Raw genomic sequence first — 19,216 nt, forward strand, 5'->3', positions numbered from 1 at the left:
TCTCTCCCTCTCTCAAGAGCGTCTATCAATGCGCTGTCAATCAGAGCGTCGGCTTCTCTTTCATCTTCTTTCCTCCCGCCCCCACCCTTTCAACCGAGCCAGCAAGAGCGCGAGGGGGGAGAGAGGAGAAGGAGTGGGTGGAGGGGATGTTAAAGTTACATTGCTGGTGTGCGGGGAGAGAGAGAGAGAGAGAGACGCACAGGCGCTCTCGGCTGGCTTTCCACTTCACGCAGCCCGCGCAGCAAGCTCAGTCAAACTGCGCCCGAGGTTCGGGAGCCGCCGCCTCCGCCTCTCTCCCCGGCGCGCGCGCAGTCTGCCCAGCCGCCAGCCGCGCAAAGCAAGCCAGAGGGCGAGAATTCGTGGCCCTCGAGAAGGCGCGCGGAGCCAGAGCCGGCGTTTTTTTTGGCGGCCCCGGCGTGCGCGCCTCGGTGGATTGCGATGGCGCGCTAATTGGATGAAGGAGAGCAGCTGCGTGGCTTGACAGGCGAGAGCGCGGCGGGCGGGACCCGGCTTGGCCGAGCCTTCGGGGAGCTCGCTTCATCTTTGGTGAAGTCACCTTTCTCCTGTCAAACAAGAACTTTCTTTTTCACGCGTCTTCCTCACCTGAAGGATTTTCCTATACCGTTTGCAGCTACTGCTTCCCTTCTTGGAGACAGCCGGCGACCGAGCAGAGTGGAGCAGAGGCCAGCCAAGAAGAGAACTCCTGGCCCAGAGTCCTGGTGTGTGTCTGCACCCTTCCTCTCTTCTTCCGCCCACAACACCCCCTCCCCCCCTTCCCCCGGTGAAGTGCTCCTCTGTTGGCATGGCCCTTCCATCTCGGAGGTGTCGAGGAAAGGGAAGCCGCGTCGAAAACCTCCAGCCGCACATCCCCCCCCCTTCCTTGTTTCCAGAAGGGGATCAACGACGCTGAGGAGCTTCTCCTGCTGAATCCTTCCACTCTTGTGGGAAAGTTCTTCTTTTAAACCGGACATTGATATTTTCTGAACTTTGCAAAAGAGAGAGAGACACACACACACACACATTGGGGGGGGGGGGGGATAAAAGAAGAACCGGCAGGCTGCTGAGGAAATTGGTCGTCTTTCAAAAGCCGAGAGAATAGAGACAAAACAAAACTGTGGAAGGGACACCAACTTGCCCAGACTTTGCTGCTCTCTGCTGCTCCAGACACAACAAAAACCGGGAGGGGGTGGCGCGTGTGTTCCTTTTCCTCCCCCCCCCCCTTTTACAAAAAGCAGCCCACTCTTTCCTCTCTCCCCTCCCCCAGGTGTTTGCATATGGAGAGGGTCGTGGGGCGGGGGGCGGTGTGTTCAGGCTGCGAGGTGTGGGGCTGAGAGCAAAGCGATCGTAGAAAGACTTTTTAACTTCCATCCTTCCTCCCTCTCTCTCCTTCCTTGCCCGCCCTGCTTTCTCCCTTCGCGGGGTGGAGCAGCCTCCGACGAGCAGCTACCATGCCTCAGCTCTCGGGGGCCGGAGGCGGCGGCGGCGGCGACCCAGAGCTTTGTGCCACCGACGAGATGATCCCCTTCAAAGACGAAGGCGACCCCCAGAAGGAGAAGATCTTCGCCGAGATCAGCCACCCGGAGGAAGAAGGAGACTTGGCCGACATCAAGTCTTCGCTGGTGAACGAGTCGGAAACCATCCCCAGCAGCAACGGGCATGAGGTGAGGAGGCCGATGGGATGGGATGGGGAGACCCTTCGGCGAGAGTTTATGTGAAGGCAACAGCTGATGGAGTGGAACAAACTTGCGGAATTAGCGACAGCCCAAGTGTTAGCAGCTGGGAGCACCGATGCAAGAAAGCTGTGCTCAGAGAAGAGCCCGCTTGCGCTCTTTGGGTGGGCTTGGGGGAAGGGTGAGCGGGGAAGGAAACCCCCGGTGCCGCAGCCTCGTGGCTGTGTAAGACTCCCTTATCTGAAACAATAAATCAGATTTGTTGTTTAGTAACTTGGGAGCTCTGCGCGCCAGTGGGTGGCTGTCACATTTCTGAGGCCATACATGAGTTGGCTCTTGAACGTTCACTTAGGGATTTCTTTTTGAGTTTGTTTCAAGTGCCGCCGACAGAGATTTCAGGCAAGCTGGAGAGGAAGGGTGTGTGCAGCGTGGAAAACGGGAAACTGTAAGCCGCCAAGTGGGATACTGTTTTGACCACGGCGCTTTGAAAGCCGATACTCCACAGTTCCCCATGAATGAGTAGCGCTTGGCGTGTGGAGGAGGAAGGGAGTGGAGTCTGGCACTCGGCTCGCGGCAGCTTTTCTACTCTTTTTTCCTTTGGAATGGGGGGGGGGGGAGCAGGCATGCAGGCTGAAGAGCAGCGGTTGTATTGTTTATCCGAGGCTTTCATCTTCCTGTTCTCCCTTCCAAGTTTAAACATATTTTGGCAGATATTCAAGTCGGCTTCTCCCATCTACCTCCACAGGGCTCCTTGTTTTCTTGTGCATTTGCTATCAAGGTTGGAACGTAAGCCTCCAGCCTGGTCCAAGATTAAAACTTTTAATGCCCTATAATGAATATTATCAAGGTTACTCCAGGAGGTGCCCTTGCCTGGATGTAAACACTAAGCAAGGAACAAAATACATAGCAACACGTGTGTCTCCGCCAGAGCTCTCTAACTCCAGAGGGGGAATGAATGGGATGAGGGCATTGGAGCAGGGTGGTGGTGAACAGCTGGAAACATCGTTTTCCAAAGGAAAAGAGGGTCTTTTGGTAGGACATTACAAAACTTTAAAAGCGAACCCCCAAATAGATTTGCTGAAGCCAAATTAGCTCCAGGCAGGCAAACCACCTGGTTGCCAAAAGAAATATCTGCAGACTGAGCTGACTTGTGCATTTACAGAACTTTCAAGTCAGAAGTGTTAGGGCTTAGCTTATTTTGCTGGGGTGATAGGTGAACTGGACAGCATCAGCAGTTTTACTCTCTCTCCCTTAGTCTTGGAGCCTCAGATGGTTAGAACTAGCAGCAGCTGCTTGTTAGGAGGGTACCCCTTTTTGTTACCATCTGTTATGTTTTAAAGTTCTGGGAAAGTAGATAAGGTGGCTGCTGGTGGGAACAAGGGTAGTCAGAGCAGGGTCCTGAACAAGCATACCCGAGCAAAGGTCCACTAAAAAAGAGATGATGTTTACAAACAAGGGTCCTGTTTTGAGAATAAGCCACATGGAATTCAAGTAGGAATCTAGAGTAACATTCTGCAGGATTAGGCTGCAAAGGTGCCTGTATTTGGATTGCTCATTAAACATCTAATGCTTAGATTTGGGTTTCCTGTTTTCACAGATCTGGGTGCTTCTAGGTTGCATCTTGCCAAAAGAATGAAAAGAGGCACTTTAAAGATTAATTAATTATTATTTTAGCAGGAACCTTTGTAACCCCATTTTGGCAGCTACATGTTTTGGGCCTTACTGAGAAGATACATGTATTTGAGATTTGGAAGGAAAAAACAATTGTAAAGAACTGGGTCAAAGTGTGATGAAATATAGAAAGTTCAGGATGAAATATAATTATGTAATAAGGAACTATTAATTTGCTGAACATATTTGGTTTCTGTTACTAATGAATGCATATCAGTGTGCTGCAGTTGGCTTGTACTTGTGTAACTTGATACACAAATGCTGTAATGCATGCATTTTTTTCTTATGATGATAGAATTTAGTGTGAGAGCTCTTTTCCTCCTAAATCAGGTTTCATGGCCCAGGAAAAGGCAGGTTTGTATGAATCACAGGATCATATAATAGCATTAGTCCAGAGCAGCCATGAAATTTCTTGGGTTAAAATCAGCAAGGTCAGAGCATTAGTCGTAAACTCTTTAAAGGATTAATACAAACTGTTAGGCAATTTACCAACATTAAACCTAGTTAAAGGAGGATTTTTTTTGGAAGTTTAGATAAGTTTACAATGCCATTTTTGATTTTAAAATGAAAAAGTTTCTTGTGTAAAAATAATAATTTGAGCAAACACTATTCTGTTTTATTGGAAACAGTGATTGCAGCCACAGCATTCATTTGATAGAAGGGATTTCCATTTGTATTAATGGGGGTGGCAGTTTCCATCAATTCCCTCCTACTTCAGACTCCCAGTTTGCTCAATAAATAAGTATGTAAAACTGAATGGTAATTATATGTCATAGTTTATAATTCAGACCCCCCTGTTTGCTTCTTATGACCCCTGGAACAGACCTAAGGGTCTGCTGACCCCTGGAACAAAATTGAGGGGGGCTCAATGGGCTACAGAAAGAGAGGAAATGTGAAAGTCTTATTTGGGGAAGTCTGTAAGGTAGCTAAATACACATAAGTGATGTTTTGTAAGCTGAATTCTTTTTTAACGCAATCCTCTCCATCCTTGAGGGGGGGGGGGAAATAACATTCTAAAAAGTGCTTCTGCAGGATTTAGTACATTAGCCATTTTATCATGGAAAAACATAAGATATGAAATATGTAAAACTGAATGGTAATGATATGTCATAATTCATTTTTTAAACTAGGTATCCGGGCAAGGCCAAGCTCAGGAATCCTACCACGAGAAGGGCAGAGATCATCCTGAAGAAGGTGAGATGGATAAATTACTTATTGCTATTTTGCTCTTGTGGAGATTAAACTATAATGTTGACTAATAGATAGATACAAATGAAGTAGGTTTTGGGATTTCCATGTTAAATGTTCAGATTATAATCATGCAGCTGGCATTCATATGTAAAACCATTGTGCACATCATTATTATATACTTTGGCAATCTGAATATGGGTTATTTGATTTTTTTTCTTACCTGAACAGAATTCTCTGTGGCAAGATAATCCTGTGGGTGTGTTCCTTTTCTTATGTTATTATGACATAAGAATACTTCCACCACTCATTCCTCTATTTAAAACATTTTAAATATAGCATATGTGGTTTAATGTGTATACTTCTGGACCACCAAGGATGACAATGGTATGTATCATCTCCATGTTAAGGTTGTAGTATTGTTGATTTTAAGTTCATAAAAGGAACAATTATATCTCTTTCAAACAGCATGCTGATTATACAAACTGCTAATTATACAAACGTTTTGGATGTCCCTCAGGCTATTTGCATAGGATTTTTCAGTTAGGCAGTTTTACTTAAGGATGCGATTTTTCAGCGATGCTGGTGAAGCAGTTGTTAATGTAGAATGTACCAATTTAGAGTTTCAATGTGAAATGTTCTCCATTGGCTGAGAATTACTTGGCAACGAGAGTGAAGGGTCAGGTGACCTTTTCCTATAAATGTAACATGAACTCAGCATAAAACTCAGTGCTTCAGTTAGTATGCTTTCAAAATAGCCATTATTATTTAAATTGGATATTAAACAGATTAAAAATGGAGCCCCCTGAATTGAATAGGCCTGCCACTACCAGCAGGGTATTGTTGTACACTATCCTGGACTGATTCCACTCCCCCCCCCTTAATTGCCTCTAATTGGCATGACCAGAATGAACTTGTTCATGCTGCATATATATAGATTACCAGGAAGAAGCTGAAAACAAAAACAGTAGGGATGTTCCATCTTCTCAAGAGCAAACTGAACATTCTGACCACACTTCATAAATAACTTCTTTTCTTAGATATGTGAGTATATCAACTAATTTTGAACTGTCAGTGTTGTAAGATGTCAGTAGAGCAACCTTTGTAGAAACTGTCACTGCATACCAAAATTTTATGTCAGAATTCATGTACTGAAGAGCATGCTGAATTGCAGAGTAGATCTTGCATAGGCCACTTTCCTCCCAGAGATACATTTAAGTAAATGAATAAACAAATGCCTACCTATTTTAATGTGCTCCTTTTGGGGTTGCCAGGTCTGTGTTGGAAAATACCTGGAGATTTTGGGGGTGGAGTCAGGAGAGATGGGGTTTGTAAAGGGGAGAGGCCTCAGCATATTACAGTGCCACAGAGTCCACCTTTCAAAGCAGCCATTTTCTCCAGGGGAGCTCATCTCTGCCAGCTGGAGATGTTGTAAAAGTGGGAGATCTCCAGGACCCACCTGGAAGCTGGCAACTGCAGCTCTTTTGTATATGTCTAAGAACGTTAACGTCAAAAACACTGACAGCAAAAACAATTATTTCCCCTTCTTGAAATGTAAATATTAAACTTTTTGTGTTTTTGGTTTCTTGTGCATTAGAAACTTAAGCAGCAGTTTGATTAACGCCTTTTGTTTTTCACAGGGAAACACACAGATGGCGGTTTATACAGTAAAGGACCTTCTTATTCCAGTTATTCTGGGTATATTATGATGCCAAATATGAATAATGATCCATACATGTCCAATGGATCTCTTTCTCCGCCCATCCCTAGAACAGTAAGTGTTTTGATTTGTGTATCCTTATTGAAAGGGCTGGGGAACTCTGCAAAGACCAGCTTTGTTTACAGATTAGCAATCCTTGGATTTTGGCAGGATTTGAGAGGAATGCTTACCTCTAATTAAGGTACTGACAGTGCATTCCTGCTGCTCAAGCTAATTTCTAACTGTGTAAAAGCTTTCTAGGAATTTTGCAAACCCAACAACAGAACAAATGGGTTGAACCAGCAGCAATTCTGAATCATAGGGAAACAGATCTTTGACATGATTTTAATGGCAGGTTTGATGAAGGGGGGGGGTGACTTTTGTGAAAGTGAGGTCTCCCTAAGCAGATGCCAATAGTTGCAGAGGCTGAGTTACTTGTAATGGATACTGTTGCTGCATTAGAGGCAGCAATGCAGTCCTAATCAGTACCTTAAATATGTTGGTGTGAAGAGAGAGTAACCACTGAGGCAATTGTTTAGATTTTTTGTTTCTCTGACCACTTGAAAGCAAGTTTTGGTTTGCTCTGCATCCCTTTCTAACGTGAAGAATTTAAGCAATATCATATATGGAAGGTGATTTTGAAGGCTGGCTGCACTTAAATGGTATTAATAATAGCCCATGTTTCTTTCCAATATTTGCGAATGTTTCAAGGTCCTAAATGTTCTTGATCATACTTCTATGTTCAGTACTTACTAGTAGGGATTTATATTTCCTCACTTAAATAACATGAATGTGTTGAACTGGAAGACTATCTTATCTTAGGAATGTTCTCATATTTTAGAGCATTGCTCTGTAACTCTTGAGTGAAATAATGCACAGCAAGTGCTGTAAAGCAAAGAACATGCCTTTGCGTCCTGATTGCATTAGAAGAGCCCTGAAAATACACATTGCCCAGTGTTTATACATTTGTTTTTAAAGGTGTATATGTAAGAGATTTTCAGTAGACTTGACAAGATGAACTTGATAAATTTCTTGTCAGTGATTATCTTTTAGAGAGGGAGTTGGAAATGGATAGACCTATTACATTTGCAAAGCTGATGTCAAACTTATTTTGCCACCTCTTAATGTTTAAAATGACCTTATAATGAGTAAATTATGACTTAAAATGCCATTATTACTTTGAATTATACGGGCAGATAAACTTGGCTGTGTAGTGATTCTCTGTAAACCTACCCTGTTTATACATTGTAGGCTTCTTAATATGAAGCTAGCATGCTAAAAGTTTGTAAATTCTTGAAATCATTCTCATTTAGTCTGTGAAACAGCTGAGGTCCAACATTGTATTGAAGTTATTTCTTGGTTGAGTGTTTTTTCATTTTTGTCATTGGCTTACTCTAGAGTTCAGTAATTGCTTTAGCTAGGTCTGCTTGGCATTTGAGATTAGAATGAATTTTAGTTGAGAAACTGGAATACTTGTAAACTGAATGATTGTAGAGATGAATTTAGTGCATAAGGCTATTAGTGGATATTCAGTTGACAGAATCATACCAGACAAACCAATGTTTCTTGGTGTTCTAAGCATCTAGAGTTGTCTTTAGCATCATAAAAAGGGGAGAAATGTTATTAATGCATATGAATATGTGTGTGTGTGTGTGTGTGTGTGTGTATGTTGTTAATATATCCATTGCCGACAAATACATACATGTAGGTAGAAACCGTCACAGCTAGTATTTGAGGAATTTTCTTCAGTTAAAGATAGTCATCCCAAGATGTGAGTTGGCTTTTTCAAATTTCTGCAATCATAAAATGGTCTACAGTTTTAAAAATTGTTATTTAAAATATGATTTAAATGAAAAGGCAGATAAGTGATAAAATTGTATGCTTTGGCATTCTTAAATGTTTTGAAGGGCATTGTTTATAACAATGATGAATGCATAAATGAATTTTGCAACACTGTTTTTTATATATTTCTGTCCTATTTACATCACTTTTGTTTTCTGACTTTATCCACAAGGCTACAAAGGTTGTGCTGTGAGTCTGGTTATGCAAGCACTGTGTTAGAAAGCCCAACATTTAAAGAGGCTTATTCTTGTTCAGTTTCCTGTAAATACAGATATATGTGGGGCACTTGAAGAGGTAACTATGAGAACTATTGCTTTATTCTGACCAGCAAATTGCACTGACCAACTTCAGCCCTGTGTTTATTTTTCCCCTGAGCTTCTTCTGCAGAGGTAAGCATGGCTGAGCTCTTGTGGTCTGCAGAGATGTTTAGGATGGAAAATTGGTTAGCAATTAAGCATCCATCCTCCAACCAATCCTTTTCCCCCCTACATCCTTGCATTTGTTTTGCCTTGGCAAGAATAGGTTTGGCAACACACATTTGCCAAGGTAATGCAAGTTCCACCTTTAGCACTATGGTTTTTCAGGTTGGTTTCATTATTACAAGCTCTTAATTCTCTAGTGTTAGTCTTGTGGTCTCTGAAAAGCTAATAATATTTTATTCCAACATAAGATTTGGTGAACTAGAGCCTACTCCTTCCTTCCTTTTTAATTCATGTTATGTAGTAGGGCTCAGGCAGGGTGAGGGGACAGCAGGCCCAAAGAATCATGAAAAGGAGGAAATACAGAGTAGTAGAACATGCTTTAAAGTTCATATCTATTTCAGAAGAAATAGCAAGTCTAGGTATGGGCATGAACCGGGGAAATGGTGGTTTGATTTCCTGAACTAGTTTGTGGTTTGTTTGGTTCATTTGGTTTAGATCAGCCCTCTTGCGTTCATATCTATTTCAGAAGAAATAGCAAGTCTAGGCATGGGCATGAACTGGGGAAATGGTGGTTTGATTTCCTGAACTAGTTGTGGTTTGTTTGGTTCATTTGGTTTAGATCAGCCCTCTTGCGAGTTTAGAGGCAACAAACTCACCAGGAGTCTCCTCCACCTGCCCTCCAAAGATTGGATTTGGAATGTCCAAGTTATAGCCCTCCAAAGAAGGTGCCACCAGGAAAGCTCAGCTTCAGCTCTAACAACAACTCTTTTCTCTTCATGCTGCAAAGTGAAAGCAGCTGAGTCAGGGTGTCTTCTCCAATAGAGCAGAATGGGAGTTCCATGTTTGGCTTCCAGAGCTGCCAAGCAAGCGATGGCTAACTGCTGTGGGTGTTTTTAGGGCTCTCAGAAGTCTACCCCCCGTGTTGCCTAGGAATGGACTGAATCATTGCCAGGCTGTCTGACAAAATGAGCCGCAAAAACAAAATAAACCACCAAGGAAAAAAAGTGGTTCATTTTCCAGTTGGGGCATGGTGTGACCAAATGAATCAATTCAAAATGAACCACAAATGGCCTAGCTCCTGTTTGAGTTGTGGTACCTTTCTTTGTTCATCCTGGTCCCTAATCAAAACTACTTTATAGTTAATACCTCTATTGTCACAGGTTTTGTTAAGATTCTGACAATTACAGTGTGATAAAAATCCTATGTCTCAGTTCAACCTAGGAAGGAAGGTAGTGTGAAACTGGTGATTAAATCCTAGTTCAGCCTTTCCATGCTATACAGTTTTCCTCTGAAGTTTTTTTGTTGAAGAATTGTCACTTCTGGGTTAGAAATAGCACCTTGGTAGACTGAAACATTCTCCTATTGTCTCTTAAGATTGTGGCTTTTATTGTCACATATGTGTCTATTTACTTTTAATATATCATTTGCAGAGACATTTACAGGGTGTTGTTGAAGATAAGTCCATAATGGCATAACTGAAGTTATGTCCTATAGTAGTATTGCCTGTATATATGAGGATAAAGTTGGCATCTTGGTTTCAGCAGGGTTTGCTCTGAGGATACTCCATTGTTGAATGAGTTCTTTTAGATTAGGGGGTTGTAGTTCTGTTGGTGTTCAAAGTCAGCCATGAATGTAGTTGCATTCTGTATTACTACGTGGGTACCAATGGCTTTATTGGTAACCTGAAGGCTTGAGATGTTGCTGAATCTGAGCAGGACAACATGACAAAGTGTGGCAGCAAGGTGTACTATTATATAGGGTATAAATTATAATGTTCTTGATGGAGTATCAATTGTCTTTGCGGGGAATGTTGCTGTTGGCAAGTAAGTGGGGGTGTTCATAGATAGGACAGGAGGATAGAGGCCATATAGCTGCATGCCCCTACAATGATTGTGGTGATTCCTGGAACTACTGTTCTCAACAGTATTTGTGTGGTGTTAAAAATGATTCCTGGGGTGTGTCCATATAGTTTGTATATATTTAAGCTTTCTAGTTATTCCTTCATGTTGTCTGACATTAATGATTTATAAAATGTGCTATTGAAGAATTGTCTCCTGTATATAGTCCAACTTGATAACGAAAACTGTCTGTTCCTTGTTGGCCTCTGATTATGAGGTCACAATTGCTTTTGAGCTTTTTGCATGTACTTCTGCACTGCTGAGGTTGCATTGTAAGCAGGGATGTAGCCAGAAAATTTTGGGTGGTGGGGCACTGGGAAATCCTGTGGGGCAGGGGACCCAGGGAATGGAGAGAGAGTAATAAGAGTTGGAAGCTGCAGACAGAATGGCTCCTCCACCCACAACCAGTAGAAGAGGAAGAAGACTTGGCTTCAAAGGGGCAGAAGGCTGTTGTCCACTCCTTCCTTCTGCTGCCCTTGTGACTGTACTGGCTTTCCCATCTACATGAGTTGAGGGGGGGGGTCTCGTCCTACATGGGTAGGGGGGATCTTTGACTTTCTATTTTGCAATTTTATTTTGTTTTGCATTTTTAAAAGCCTATTTATTTTTGGTCTGGAAAAAAATTAGACTGAAGATTCCCTTACTGCACCCAGGGTCAGTTCGGAAACCCCACACATATCTTACATTTTTAAATATATATATATTATTATTTTCCCCATTTTTCTGTGGTGTTATGCTCATCTGTGTGTGGGGGGGGGATTGACCCAAATGCCCCCCTCTGTTGCTGTGGGTCTGATTGTGAGGATGCTTCAGCTTGGGCTTGATGATGAAAAGCAGAAGAGTAGCCACCGGCCCACCGCAGCAGTCTACTGTAGCAAAATGAAGCCAAAGGTTCAGCTGCACTTTAAAGACTAATGATGCTTATTCCAGTATGAACTTTTGTGAGTGAGAGCTCACATCTTCAGAAGCAATTGAGATAAAATAATTTTCCTTGTGCTTATCAGAAATCTAACAGAGTGGAGAAAGAAAGAAGAGGGCACAGAGTGACCTGGTGTCATGAATGAGGTGTTAGGGACTAGAAGAGATTTGGTGATGCACAGTGGATGATGAGTGAGGTTAGTCTTTAAGGTGCCACTGGATTTCTGTTTTATAATAATGCGCTGTGACCATAAAAAGGGATCCGTGTAGCATTGGAGGGATGGCAGTTGATGCACTCTTCATTGCTATGTTCTTCTGTACAGAACTGTAGCTTGTCTCCTTTTGGGAAAGTCCTACCAAATGCAAAATTGTGCAGAGCGTTGTTGTTTTCGATTGACTCTTGTCTTTTCCTTTTTAACATCTATTTCGAATGAATGTACAGTCCAGGTTAACTCAATGTCTGAAGAAGTAGGCTCTAGTCCACAAATGTTAGTGTTGGAATAGAATGTTTTCACTGCTGAAGGTGCCAAAAGACTGCTGCTTGTGTTTTTTTGTTTTTTGTTTTTGCTGCAACCAAACTACTCCTCTGGACTCATTTTAAAGAAAAAAATTATAACTATAGTGCTAGATTTAAAGGCAGGCAACTCTTGTGCAATGCATTGAACTGGCCATTTGTTTATGGATGTTCTTTATGGTAAGTAGGTGTGGAACTCCATATTAGCATAGCAAAGTATCTTGGCTACATTTGTAGCCCAAAGGTGTTAGACAGGATTTGAACCACCTTGGGGAAGTGAATTCTCTCTCCCTGACATTCCTTTGCAAGGAAAATGATGAATTTCAGTTCCAGAGGAGTAGCCATGTTACTATCTTGCAGCAAAATTAAACAAGCATCCAGACAAAATTTATTCCAGCATAAAATTTTGTGAGTCAGAGATCACAAATTAAAATATAAGAACTGAGATCTGACTCACAATAGTTTATGCTGGAATAAATTGTTAGCCTTTACAGTAATACTTGACTCTTGTTCAGTTTTGATGGATATCAGTATGTATTTAAACAGATTAGAACATTACTAGATCATGCTTGTATAAGTTTTTTCCATGTGCACACAAATTGCTTATTAACTGCCAAAAATTAAATTATGATCACTCCCTCTCATAGGACAATCCCATATTCAGTCCTACTGACTGCTGTGGCTTCAGACTTGATAGTTAGAGTGGGGGAAGCTGCTATAATAATGGAAGTATCTAGAAAAATGGTAGAATGGCTGTTCTTCATAACACCTCTGCTAACAAAAGATAATATATATGTAGAGGATGAGACAATTTGTGAATATAATGTATGCATATTATTTGGTGGTTTCCATCATAGTATATGTGTTTAATACTGAAAATGCTAGAGAGAAAACTAATCTGAATTTTGGAGTTTCTAGGCAGATTGTAGTCTCTTATGGAGCATTTTCTGTCTGGATTTCTGGAAAATTTCCTTTAATGCTGATTGTTAGGCTATTATACATATCCCCATCATAAACATGTGTGTAGCATTTAAAAAAAACTGTTTTGCTTTGCTTGGAAGCATCTTGGGTTAGGTTTCCAGTTTGAATGAGTGAAATGAACAAAGATTATTGTAGCAACAATGAAAGAACCTCCTATGTTCTACTGCTAAGAAAGTGGATGTGAAAATAAACAGCAGTTTTGACTTACGTAAATGTAATTTGTTACTGATATTGAAGCAGACTTCCTACCTTATGGCTTTAACAGTTTTAATGATGCCCTAATGTTTTTGGCTTGTGATTGTTTTTTTAAAACAGGAGTCTCATAATTTATACTAATTATATTAATAGTGCATTTTGTTTGGGAGGTCTTCACTTCTCTTGTTTCTAGAAAATCTGTAGCCAAGGAAAGGGAAAAATATCTTTCTTCCTTGCAGGCACAATAACTTGTGCATCTTTTTTTATCCCTTCTTGCAATGGTCATAGCATGGGACCCTGGGGGAAGCTGCCCCAATGCCTATTGGCAAAGACTATTGTTGCCAATCTCCAGGCAGTGACTGGAAATCTAGGATTACAACTGATCTCCAGACAACAGGGGTAAATTCAGACAGAGAAAATAGCTGCTTTGGAAGGTAGACTGTATGGTGTGATGCCTCACTGATGTCCTTCCCCTACCCGAAACCTACACTCCTCAGGCACCACCCTCCAGATCTCTAGGTAGTTCCCAGCCTGGATTTGACCACTCTTGCTATCTTTTGGCCCTCGTTCTGGAATGAATGTCTATGGGAATATTGCTAACTTTTCCAGCTAGGAGATGCCTTAGGGTCAGTTCATCTTAGTAAGTTATATTTTTTCCCCTCACTTCAGAAAGTTGTGAACATCAGGAAGTGAGGTACTAGAGTAACTCTAATTTCTGAAAACTTATAGCGGTCATTATATTTAGCGTATTGATATATTGGTCGTATGGAATAAGTATGATTTTAACTAGAAATGTGCATCCCTGGTCTGCAATTACAGTGCTTTCTTTTTACTAATCTATAAACAATAATGAAAGGATTATAACTTTGGTGGTATGTCCAAATGTTATTCAATGGGTCTCCTTGGCTTGCTGTTTCATATGACTGGACATGAGATTGGTCAGTGATGGGTCAGGATGGCTTTTGTATAAGAAGACAAGAGCTCTGTGAACTGGCCCTATATAGTTTGCATAGAAATCAAGTGTGTTTTTATGAGAGTGGGCATAGTGATACTACAAGAACTGATTTATTAGTTGATGAACCATGAGCTTGGCAGGCATAAAAATAATAGTTGCTATGTTGAATCTTTACTGGTATAATTTTAAAGTAGAAAATATGCCTTGAGGTTGGCAATTCCTGGCATGTATGCCAAAGTGTGGCATGGCAAACCATTGCACTTGGCAATCACAACTGCTTCTCCACTTTTAGGGTGTGGGGAATCTCTGAGACACCAGCAGTTCTGTAGAAACTTGGCTTGCTACTAGTGAGTGTGGCCAAGGGCAACCCTCATCTTCTGTTTGCCAGCATCGCAACATCTTCACAGCTAGACATTGCAATATTTAGTTGGGCCAAACCTTTGCCCTACTTGTGATGTAGCTCTTCTGTGGTTCTCCATTCGGATGTGTCAAATAGCAATGAACAGCACAATACCCTGTGCATGAGCGGGGTTGTTTTCTTTAGCGAAATTGTTTTAAAAGCATGCACCAATGAAAAAAAGCATAACTTGTACAATTCCTTTGCATGGAGCACTTGTACTTTTAGCATTTATACATGTATAATTTTTTTTCCTGAAGTTGTTTTGATTAATCTGTTTTCTGCAATATTCTTACTACAGTCCAAGCTGCTGGTGCTTTTCCTATTTTTTGATAGTGGTTTTAACTGTTTCAGACAATCAAATGTATATTTCCAATTATTCTTCAGGGAGAGTATTAACCTTGTAATGGTTTCACTTGGACCAGAACCAAAAATATGTGCATGCTTGATGTATTGAACTTCTTCTGGCTGAGGTTTATAAAGCTCCACCAGCATACAAAGGAATACACTTTGTTACTTTCATAAATGAAAGCCTGGCAGACACTTGCCAGTGGTGAAAACCATTTCATTCCATGGAATTATGTTGGTCACTTAAGTATAGCAGCTTGCAGCACTTAAGTTTTCCCCAAATCTACAAAACTTTATACCAGCCTTCACACTGGCACTTATCTAAAAGCTTGTTAAAAACAAATGTGCAAAATTATATTTAGAAATAACACATAACTGTGTTTTAACATGTTTTTCACTGAGAGCCAGTGTGGTGTAGTGGTTAAGAATGTTGGACTAGGATAAAGTTGCCAGGTCCCCGGTCCAGGTGGGTGTTCTCACTTTTGTGGGCCCCTTTCTACTGCCAGCCAGCTGGCTGGTGAAGAAAAAGTCTCCCCACCAAATGCCCCCAAACATGACATTATAATGTCACCGGGAAATGATGCCATCATGTTGCTGACATCAGGGGGTGACACTCTAGTTTTTGGGCAAAACGCTATGTTGAAATTGGGCTCCAACAATAGTTTTCTCTAAAAACGAGAGCGTGACCCCGCCCCCAGCATTGGCGACATGATGATGTTAATTCCAGGAGAAGACATTGTGGTTCACATGCAAGAATATCCCAGAAAGGACAATGGAGCCCCCCACCAGCAGCACAAGGTAAGACCTGGCAGCCTTAGACTAGCATGCCATGGAAGCTCACTGGGTGACCCTGAGCCAGTCACACACTCCCAGCCTAGTGTACGTCACAGGACTGTTGTGAAGATAAAATGGAGAAGGCAAGAATGATGTAAGTTGCCTTTGGATCCCCATCAGGGAGAAAGGTGGGGTATAAATGAATTTAAATAAACAGAAATGGAGCAGAAGGTGCCACGCTAGATTCCAGGTATGTGGTAGATTTAGTGGAATTATGAACTCTAATGAGAATGGCTAGAGCTAGATCAGAGAATGTTCCTGCGCCTTTAATGGTTATAGTGAAGAAGAAATTTTGTGAGTGTGGCTTTTTATGCAGGAAGGAAAATGCAGCACCTGACTTAGAACTTCTGGTTCATGTGTCATCTCTTTTTTGCTTCAAACTGCTATGAATCTTACTGTAAACAATGATAGGAAAAGAGAATAACTTGCAACAGAATTGCCATGTGCTCTGAAACTATGGGGTAAATAAAAAAGGTCCTATAACACTTTTTTTTAAAAAAAATTAAAAATTGCATAAACCTAGTACGTGTTTTGTTCGCATTTAGAGTTGGTCAGAGACAAGCAGCCCCATGCCAGGTGGCCAAAGTGTAGTACAAGTAATGGATCAAAAGGTTAACAAACTCTCTAGGCTGGTTCATGCCACATAAAACCATGGTTTACTTTGACTGGGGTCTGTTTTGAGAAACCAGGGTTTGGCTTGCATTTGATGAATGAACCTCAGGTTTGGTAAAACCTGCTTCAGTGGCTTTGTTGTTCCCTTTCCTCCCCACCAGTTCCATGGCATCCAACAGTAAGTCAAACTTTGCCATAGGAGTCCCTTGTTATTAGCTGGTGGCAGTGTCAGGGTGGGGAAGCTACACTAGGAAATCTTCAGCCATTGAGCCACATGTTCCTTCTGGAATGGTACCAAATAAAAGTAGTAGGCTTTTTCCTCACAAAAAAAATCCAAGCAAAACAACTTCTGCTGCCTGTTTAGTACACAGATATAACTACAACCAAACACACCCTCCTAAGCATCCAAAACCTGCTCCATGTTGCAGAAGATGCTTGCAGCAGATCCTGTTTGCCTCAACCCCCACCCTCCAAATTATTCTGCAGACGCAATGGACTTCATGGGAATCAAACGAATAAACAAGGTGCTTGTATATACCACTTCATTGTTGGCACGTAGGTTGTTAAGAAAACCAAGGCTTCATAGGCATTGCTATCCTCCTCCCCTGTTATGCATGGAAGGGTTGTGCCACATTGCTGGACCTTTAAGAAGATGGCGGTGGGAAGATGAGTCTGTTGTGAGTAGGGTTGCCAGGCCTGTGTTGGAAAATACCTAGAAACTTTGGAGGTGGATCCAAGAGATGGCAGGGTCTGGGGAGGGGCCTCAGCATGGTACAATGCCATAGAGTCCATCCTTCAAAGCAGCCATTTTCTCCAGGTGTAAGTTTGTGCACTATAACAGGTGTGATCAGAGAACTAGTAAATCTATTTCAGCTGGAAATCAGTTGTAAAAGTGGGAGATCTCCAGGCTCCATCTGGAGGCTGGCAACCCACAGGGAGAGGAAGCTTCTTAGTGAGAAGTGGATAAATGAAGGACTGATTTCACTTTTGAAGTGTTCTTACCAGGTGTGGCTGTAGCCAGGAGTAGTGTGGAACAACAGCAGGGGAAAAGTATTTATTTAGTATATTTTGGTCCTACTTTTCTCCTCAATAGGGATCCAAAATAGCTACTAATACAAGGGGAGGTGGGAAATACGATAAAAAGGAAAAGTGATTTCAAAATATCAAGCAGGTCCTCTCTCTAGGTGATATCCTCAAACTCTCAAGACAAGAGTTCTCTGGCTCTCACCTCTGTGTATGCCTGTGCTTTAGACACCTGTGCACAAAGAGGACAAATTCAGTGAGATGTTACTCAGGTGCTGCTAACTAGCAAAATCTTCCCCAATCCCGTCTCTGCCAAACTATGATTAAACCTGGAATTTGCATTTGTACATATTGCAAAACAATGTCAAAGGCTAATAGTAGTTAATAAGCCAGCTTCACATCCTAATTTTATTGACCTAACTAGGTATAGTTAGTTTAGTGGTCCATGTTCAGGTGATTTGCTTACTATGATTAGTTCAATTGTTCTCTTGTATCTGAACTAACCTTAATCTGTAGGACAAGAATATTGTAAACCATTTGAGACCAAGTAGGTGTAAGTCAGTTTGTGCACTATAACAGGTGTGATCAGAGAACTAGTAAATCCCTTGCTTCATGAGACAGGTTGCAGATTAGAGGCATCCAGGATTGGAGGAGGTAGAAGTATAATGCTTGCAGGTGCAACAGCTTTGAAACTGTAACCTGATTGCTAAGAGGTGGAGACCACATGGCAGGTGAGTTGAAACTGAAGGCTAGATAGCACCTGACTGTTGGTAGATGCAGCTCCAAACACAAGTGTTTCTGTGGTCTGGAAATTTAACTTGATTTTAAGTTATTCTTTCTGATTTGTTGCTAAACCTTTGTTGTTACTTTTTTGTATATGCTATTAACAGGTGAAATAGTGTTAGTGTAGCTGGGAGATCTCTTGTGTAATGTAATGTAATGTAAAATTTTATTTGTATCCCGCCCTCCCCCGCCGGAGCAGGCTCAGGGCGGCACAAGTTGTGGAGGAACTTGTGAATAGTCAGATAGTGCTTTGAGGTGGGATATAAATATTTTTTAATAAATGTTAGTCTTAGCCAGTTTTCAAGTAGAGAAAACTAATATAAATATCCTGGGAACTCTTGAGCAGGATCTATATTGCACCCACAAAAGATGAATGTATTGCTGTATTTGTATACATAAGTGAGATTGGGTTTGGGTTAAATGGTTTCTGTAGGGAGGTATCCCTCTACCTAGCCAGAAGTATACTTTAAAAGCTTTAGGCCCTTTCAGAAGTGGAAACTAGTATGGAAATACTTAATCATCATCATTCTGACTCTCATATCTATTCCGATGAAAGTCACAAACATAATTTTGTTTCCTCAAAATGTGCATAAATTTCTGGTTATCTTCCTGTTTGCTATATTATTATGTCGGGGAAAGCCATACTTTAAATAAACTTATATTTGTTGTGTTTGATATAGCTACTATGTTTTTTTAAAAAAACTTGTTCAAGTATATTGATTTTTTTCCATAGGCATATACTCCCCACACAGTCCTCAGAAGAATACACAATGGTTATTAGAGTTGGAAGGGACTTCTAGTTCAATCCCCTGCAAAATGCGGGAAATTCACCTCTCCCCACACCCCTAGTGACCCCTGCTCCAAGTTCAGAAGATGCGGGGGGAACCGCTATCCTGGATCCCTGGCAAAACTGGCCTGGAGAAAAATTGCTCACTGGCCCCAAAGTGGAGAACAGTATTTCCCTGGGTGTGTAAGAAGGGGCCACTGATGCACCCTTTCTGTCCTCCTCCTCATCTGCCTAAGTTCACAGAATTAGCATTGCTGTCAAATGTCCATCTAATCTCTTTTTGAAAACCTCTGAAGGAGAGCCCACTACCTCCTGAGGAAGCCTGTTCCACTGAGGAATCACTCCTTAACTGTCAGGAAGTTCTTCCTAATGTTTAGTTGAAAATTCTTTTGATTTAATTTCAACCTGTTGATTCTGGTCGAAACTTCTGGGGCAACAGAAAACAACTTCACACCATCCTTTATATGACAGCCCTTCAA

The 19,216-nt window shown here is 41.6% G+C and overlaps 1 protein-coding gene across 6 annotated transcripts in view; it reads left to right on the forward strand.

Moving 5' to 3' along the window:
- The first annotated feature begins 222 nt into the window (after positions 1-222).
- Positions 223-19,216, forward strand: part of LEF1 (lymphoid enhancer binding factor 1) — a 146,440-nt gene continuing 127,446 nt past the window's right edge. For 2 of the 6 annotated variants that reach the window (XM_060246943.1, XM_060246945.1), the window contains exons 1-3: positions 1,307-1,661; positions 4,472-4,535; positions 6,170-6,303. In XM_060246943.1, coding sequence (XP_060102926.1) covers positions 1,449-1,661; positions 4,472-4,535; positions 6,170-6,303 — 411 coding nt within the window. In that variant the 5' untranslated portion in view covers positions 1,307-1,448. Of the gene's footprint in view, positions 720-1,143; positions 1,662-4,471; positions 4,536-6,169; positions 6,304-19,216 lie in introns of those variants that run through there. The other 4 variants (XM_060246940.1, XM_060246941.1, XM_060246942.1 and 1 more) reach the window with 4 other exon arrangements.

The sequence above is a fragment of the Heteronotia binoei genome, chromosome 9 (assembly GCF_032191835.1).
Source record: "Heteronotia binoei isolate CCM8104 ecotype False Entrance Well chromosome 9, APGP_CSIRO_Hbin_v1, whole genome shotgun sequence".
Classification (NCBI taxonomy): Eukaryota; Metazoa; Chordata; class Lepidosauria; order Squamata; family Gekkonidae; genus Heteronotia; species Heteronotia binoei.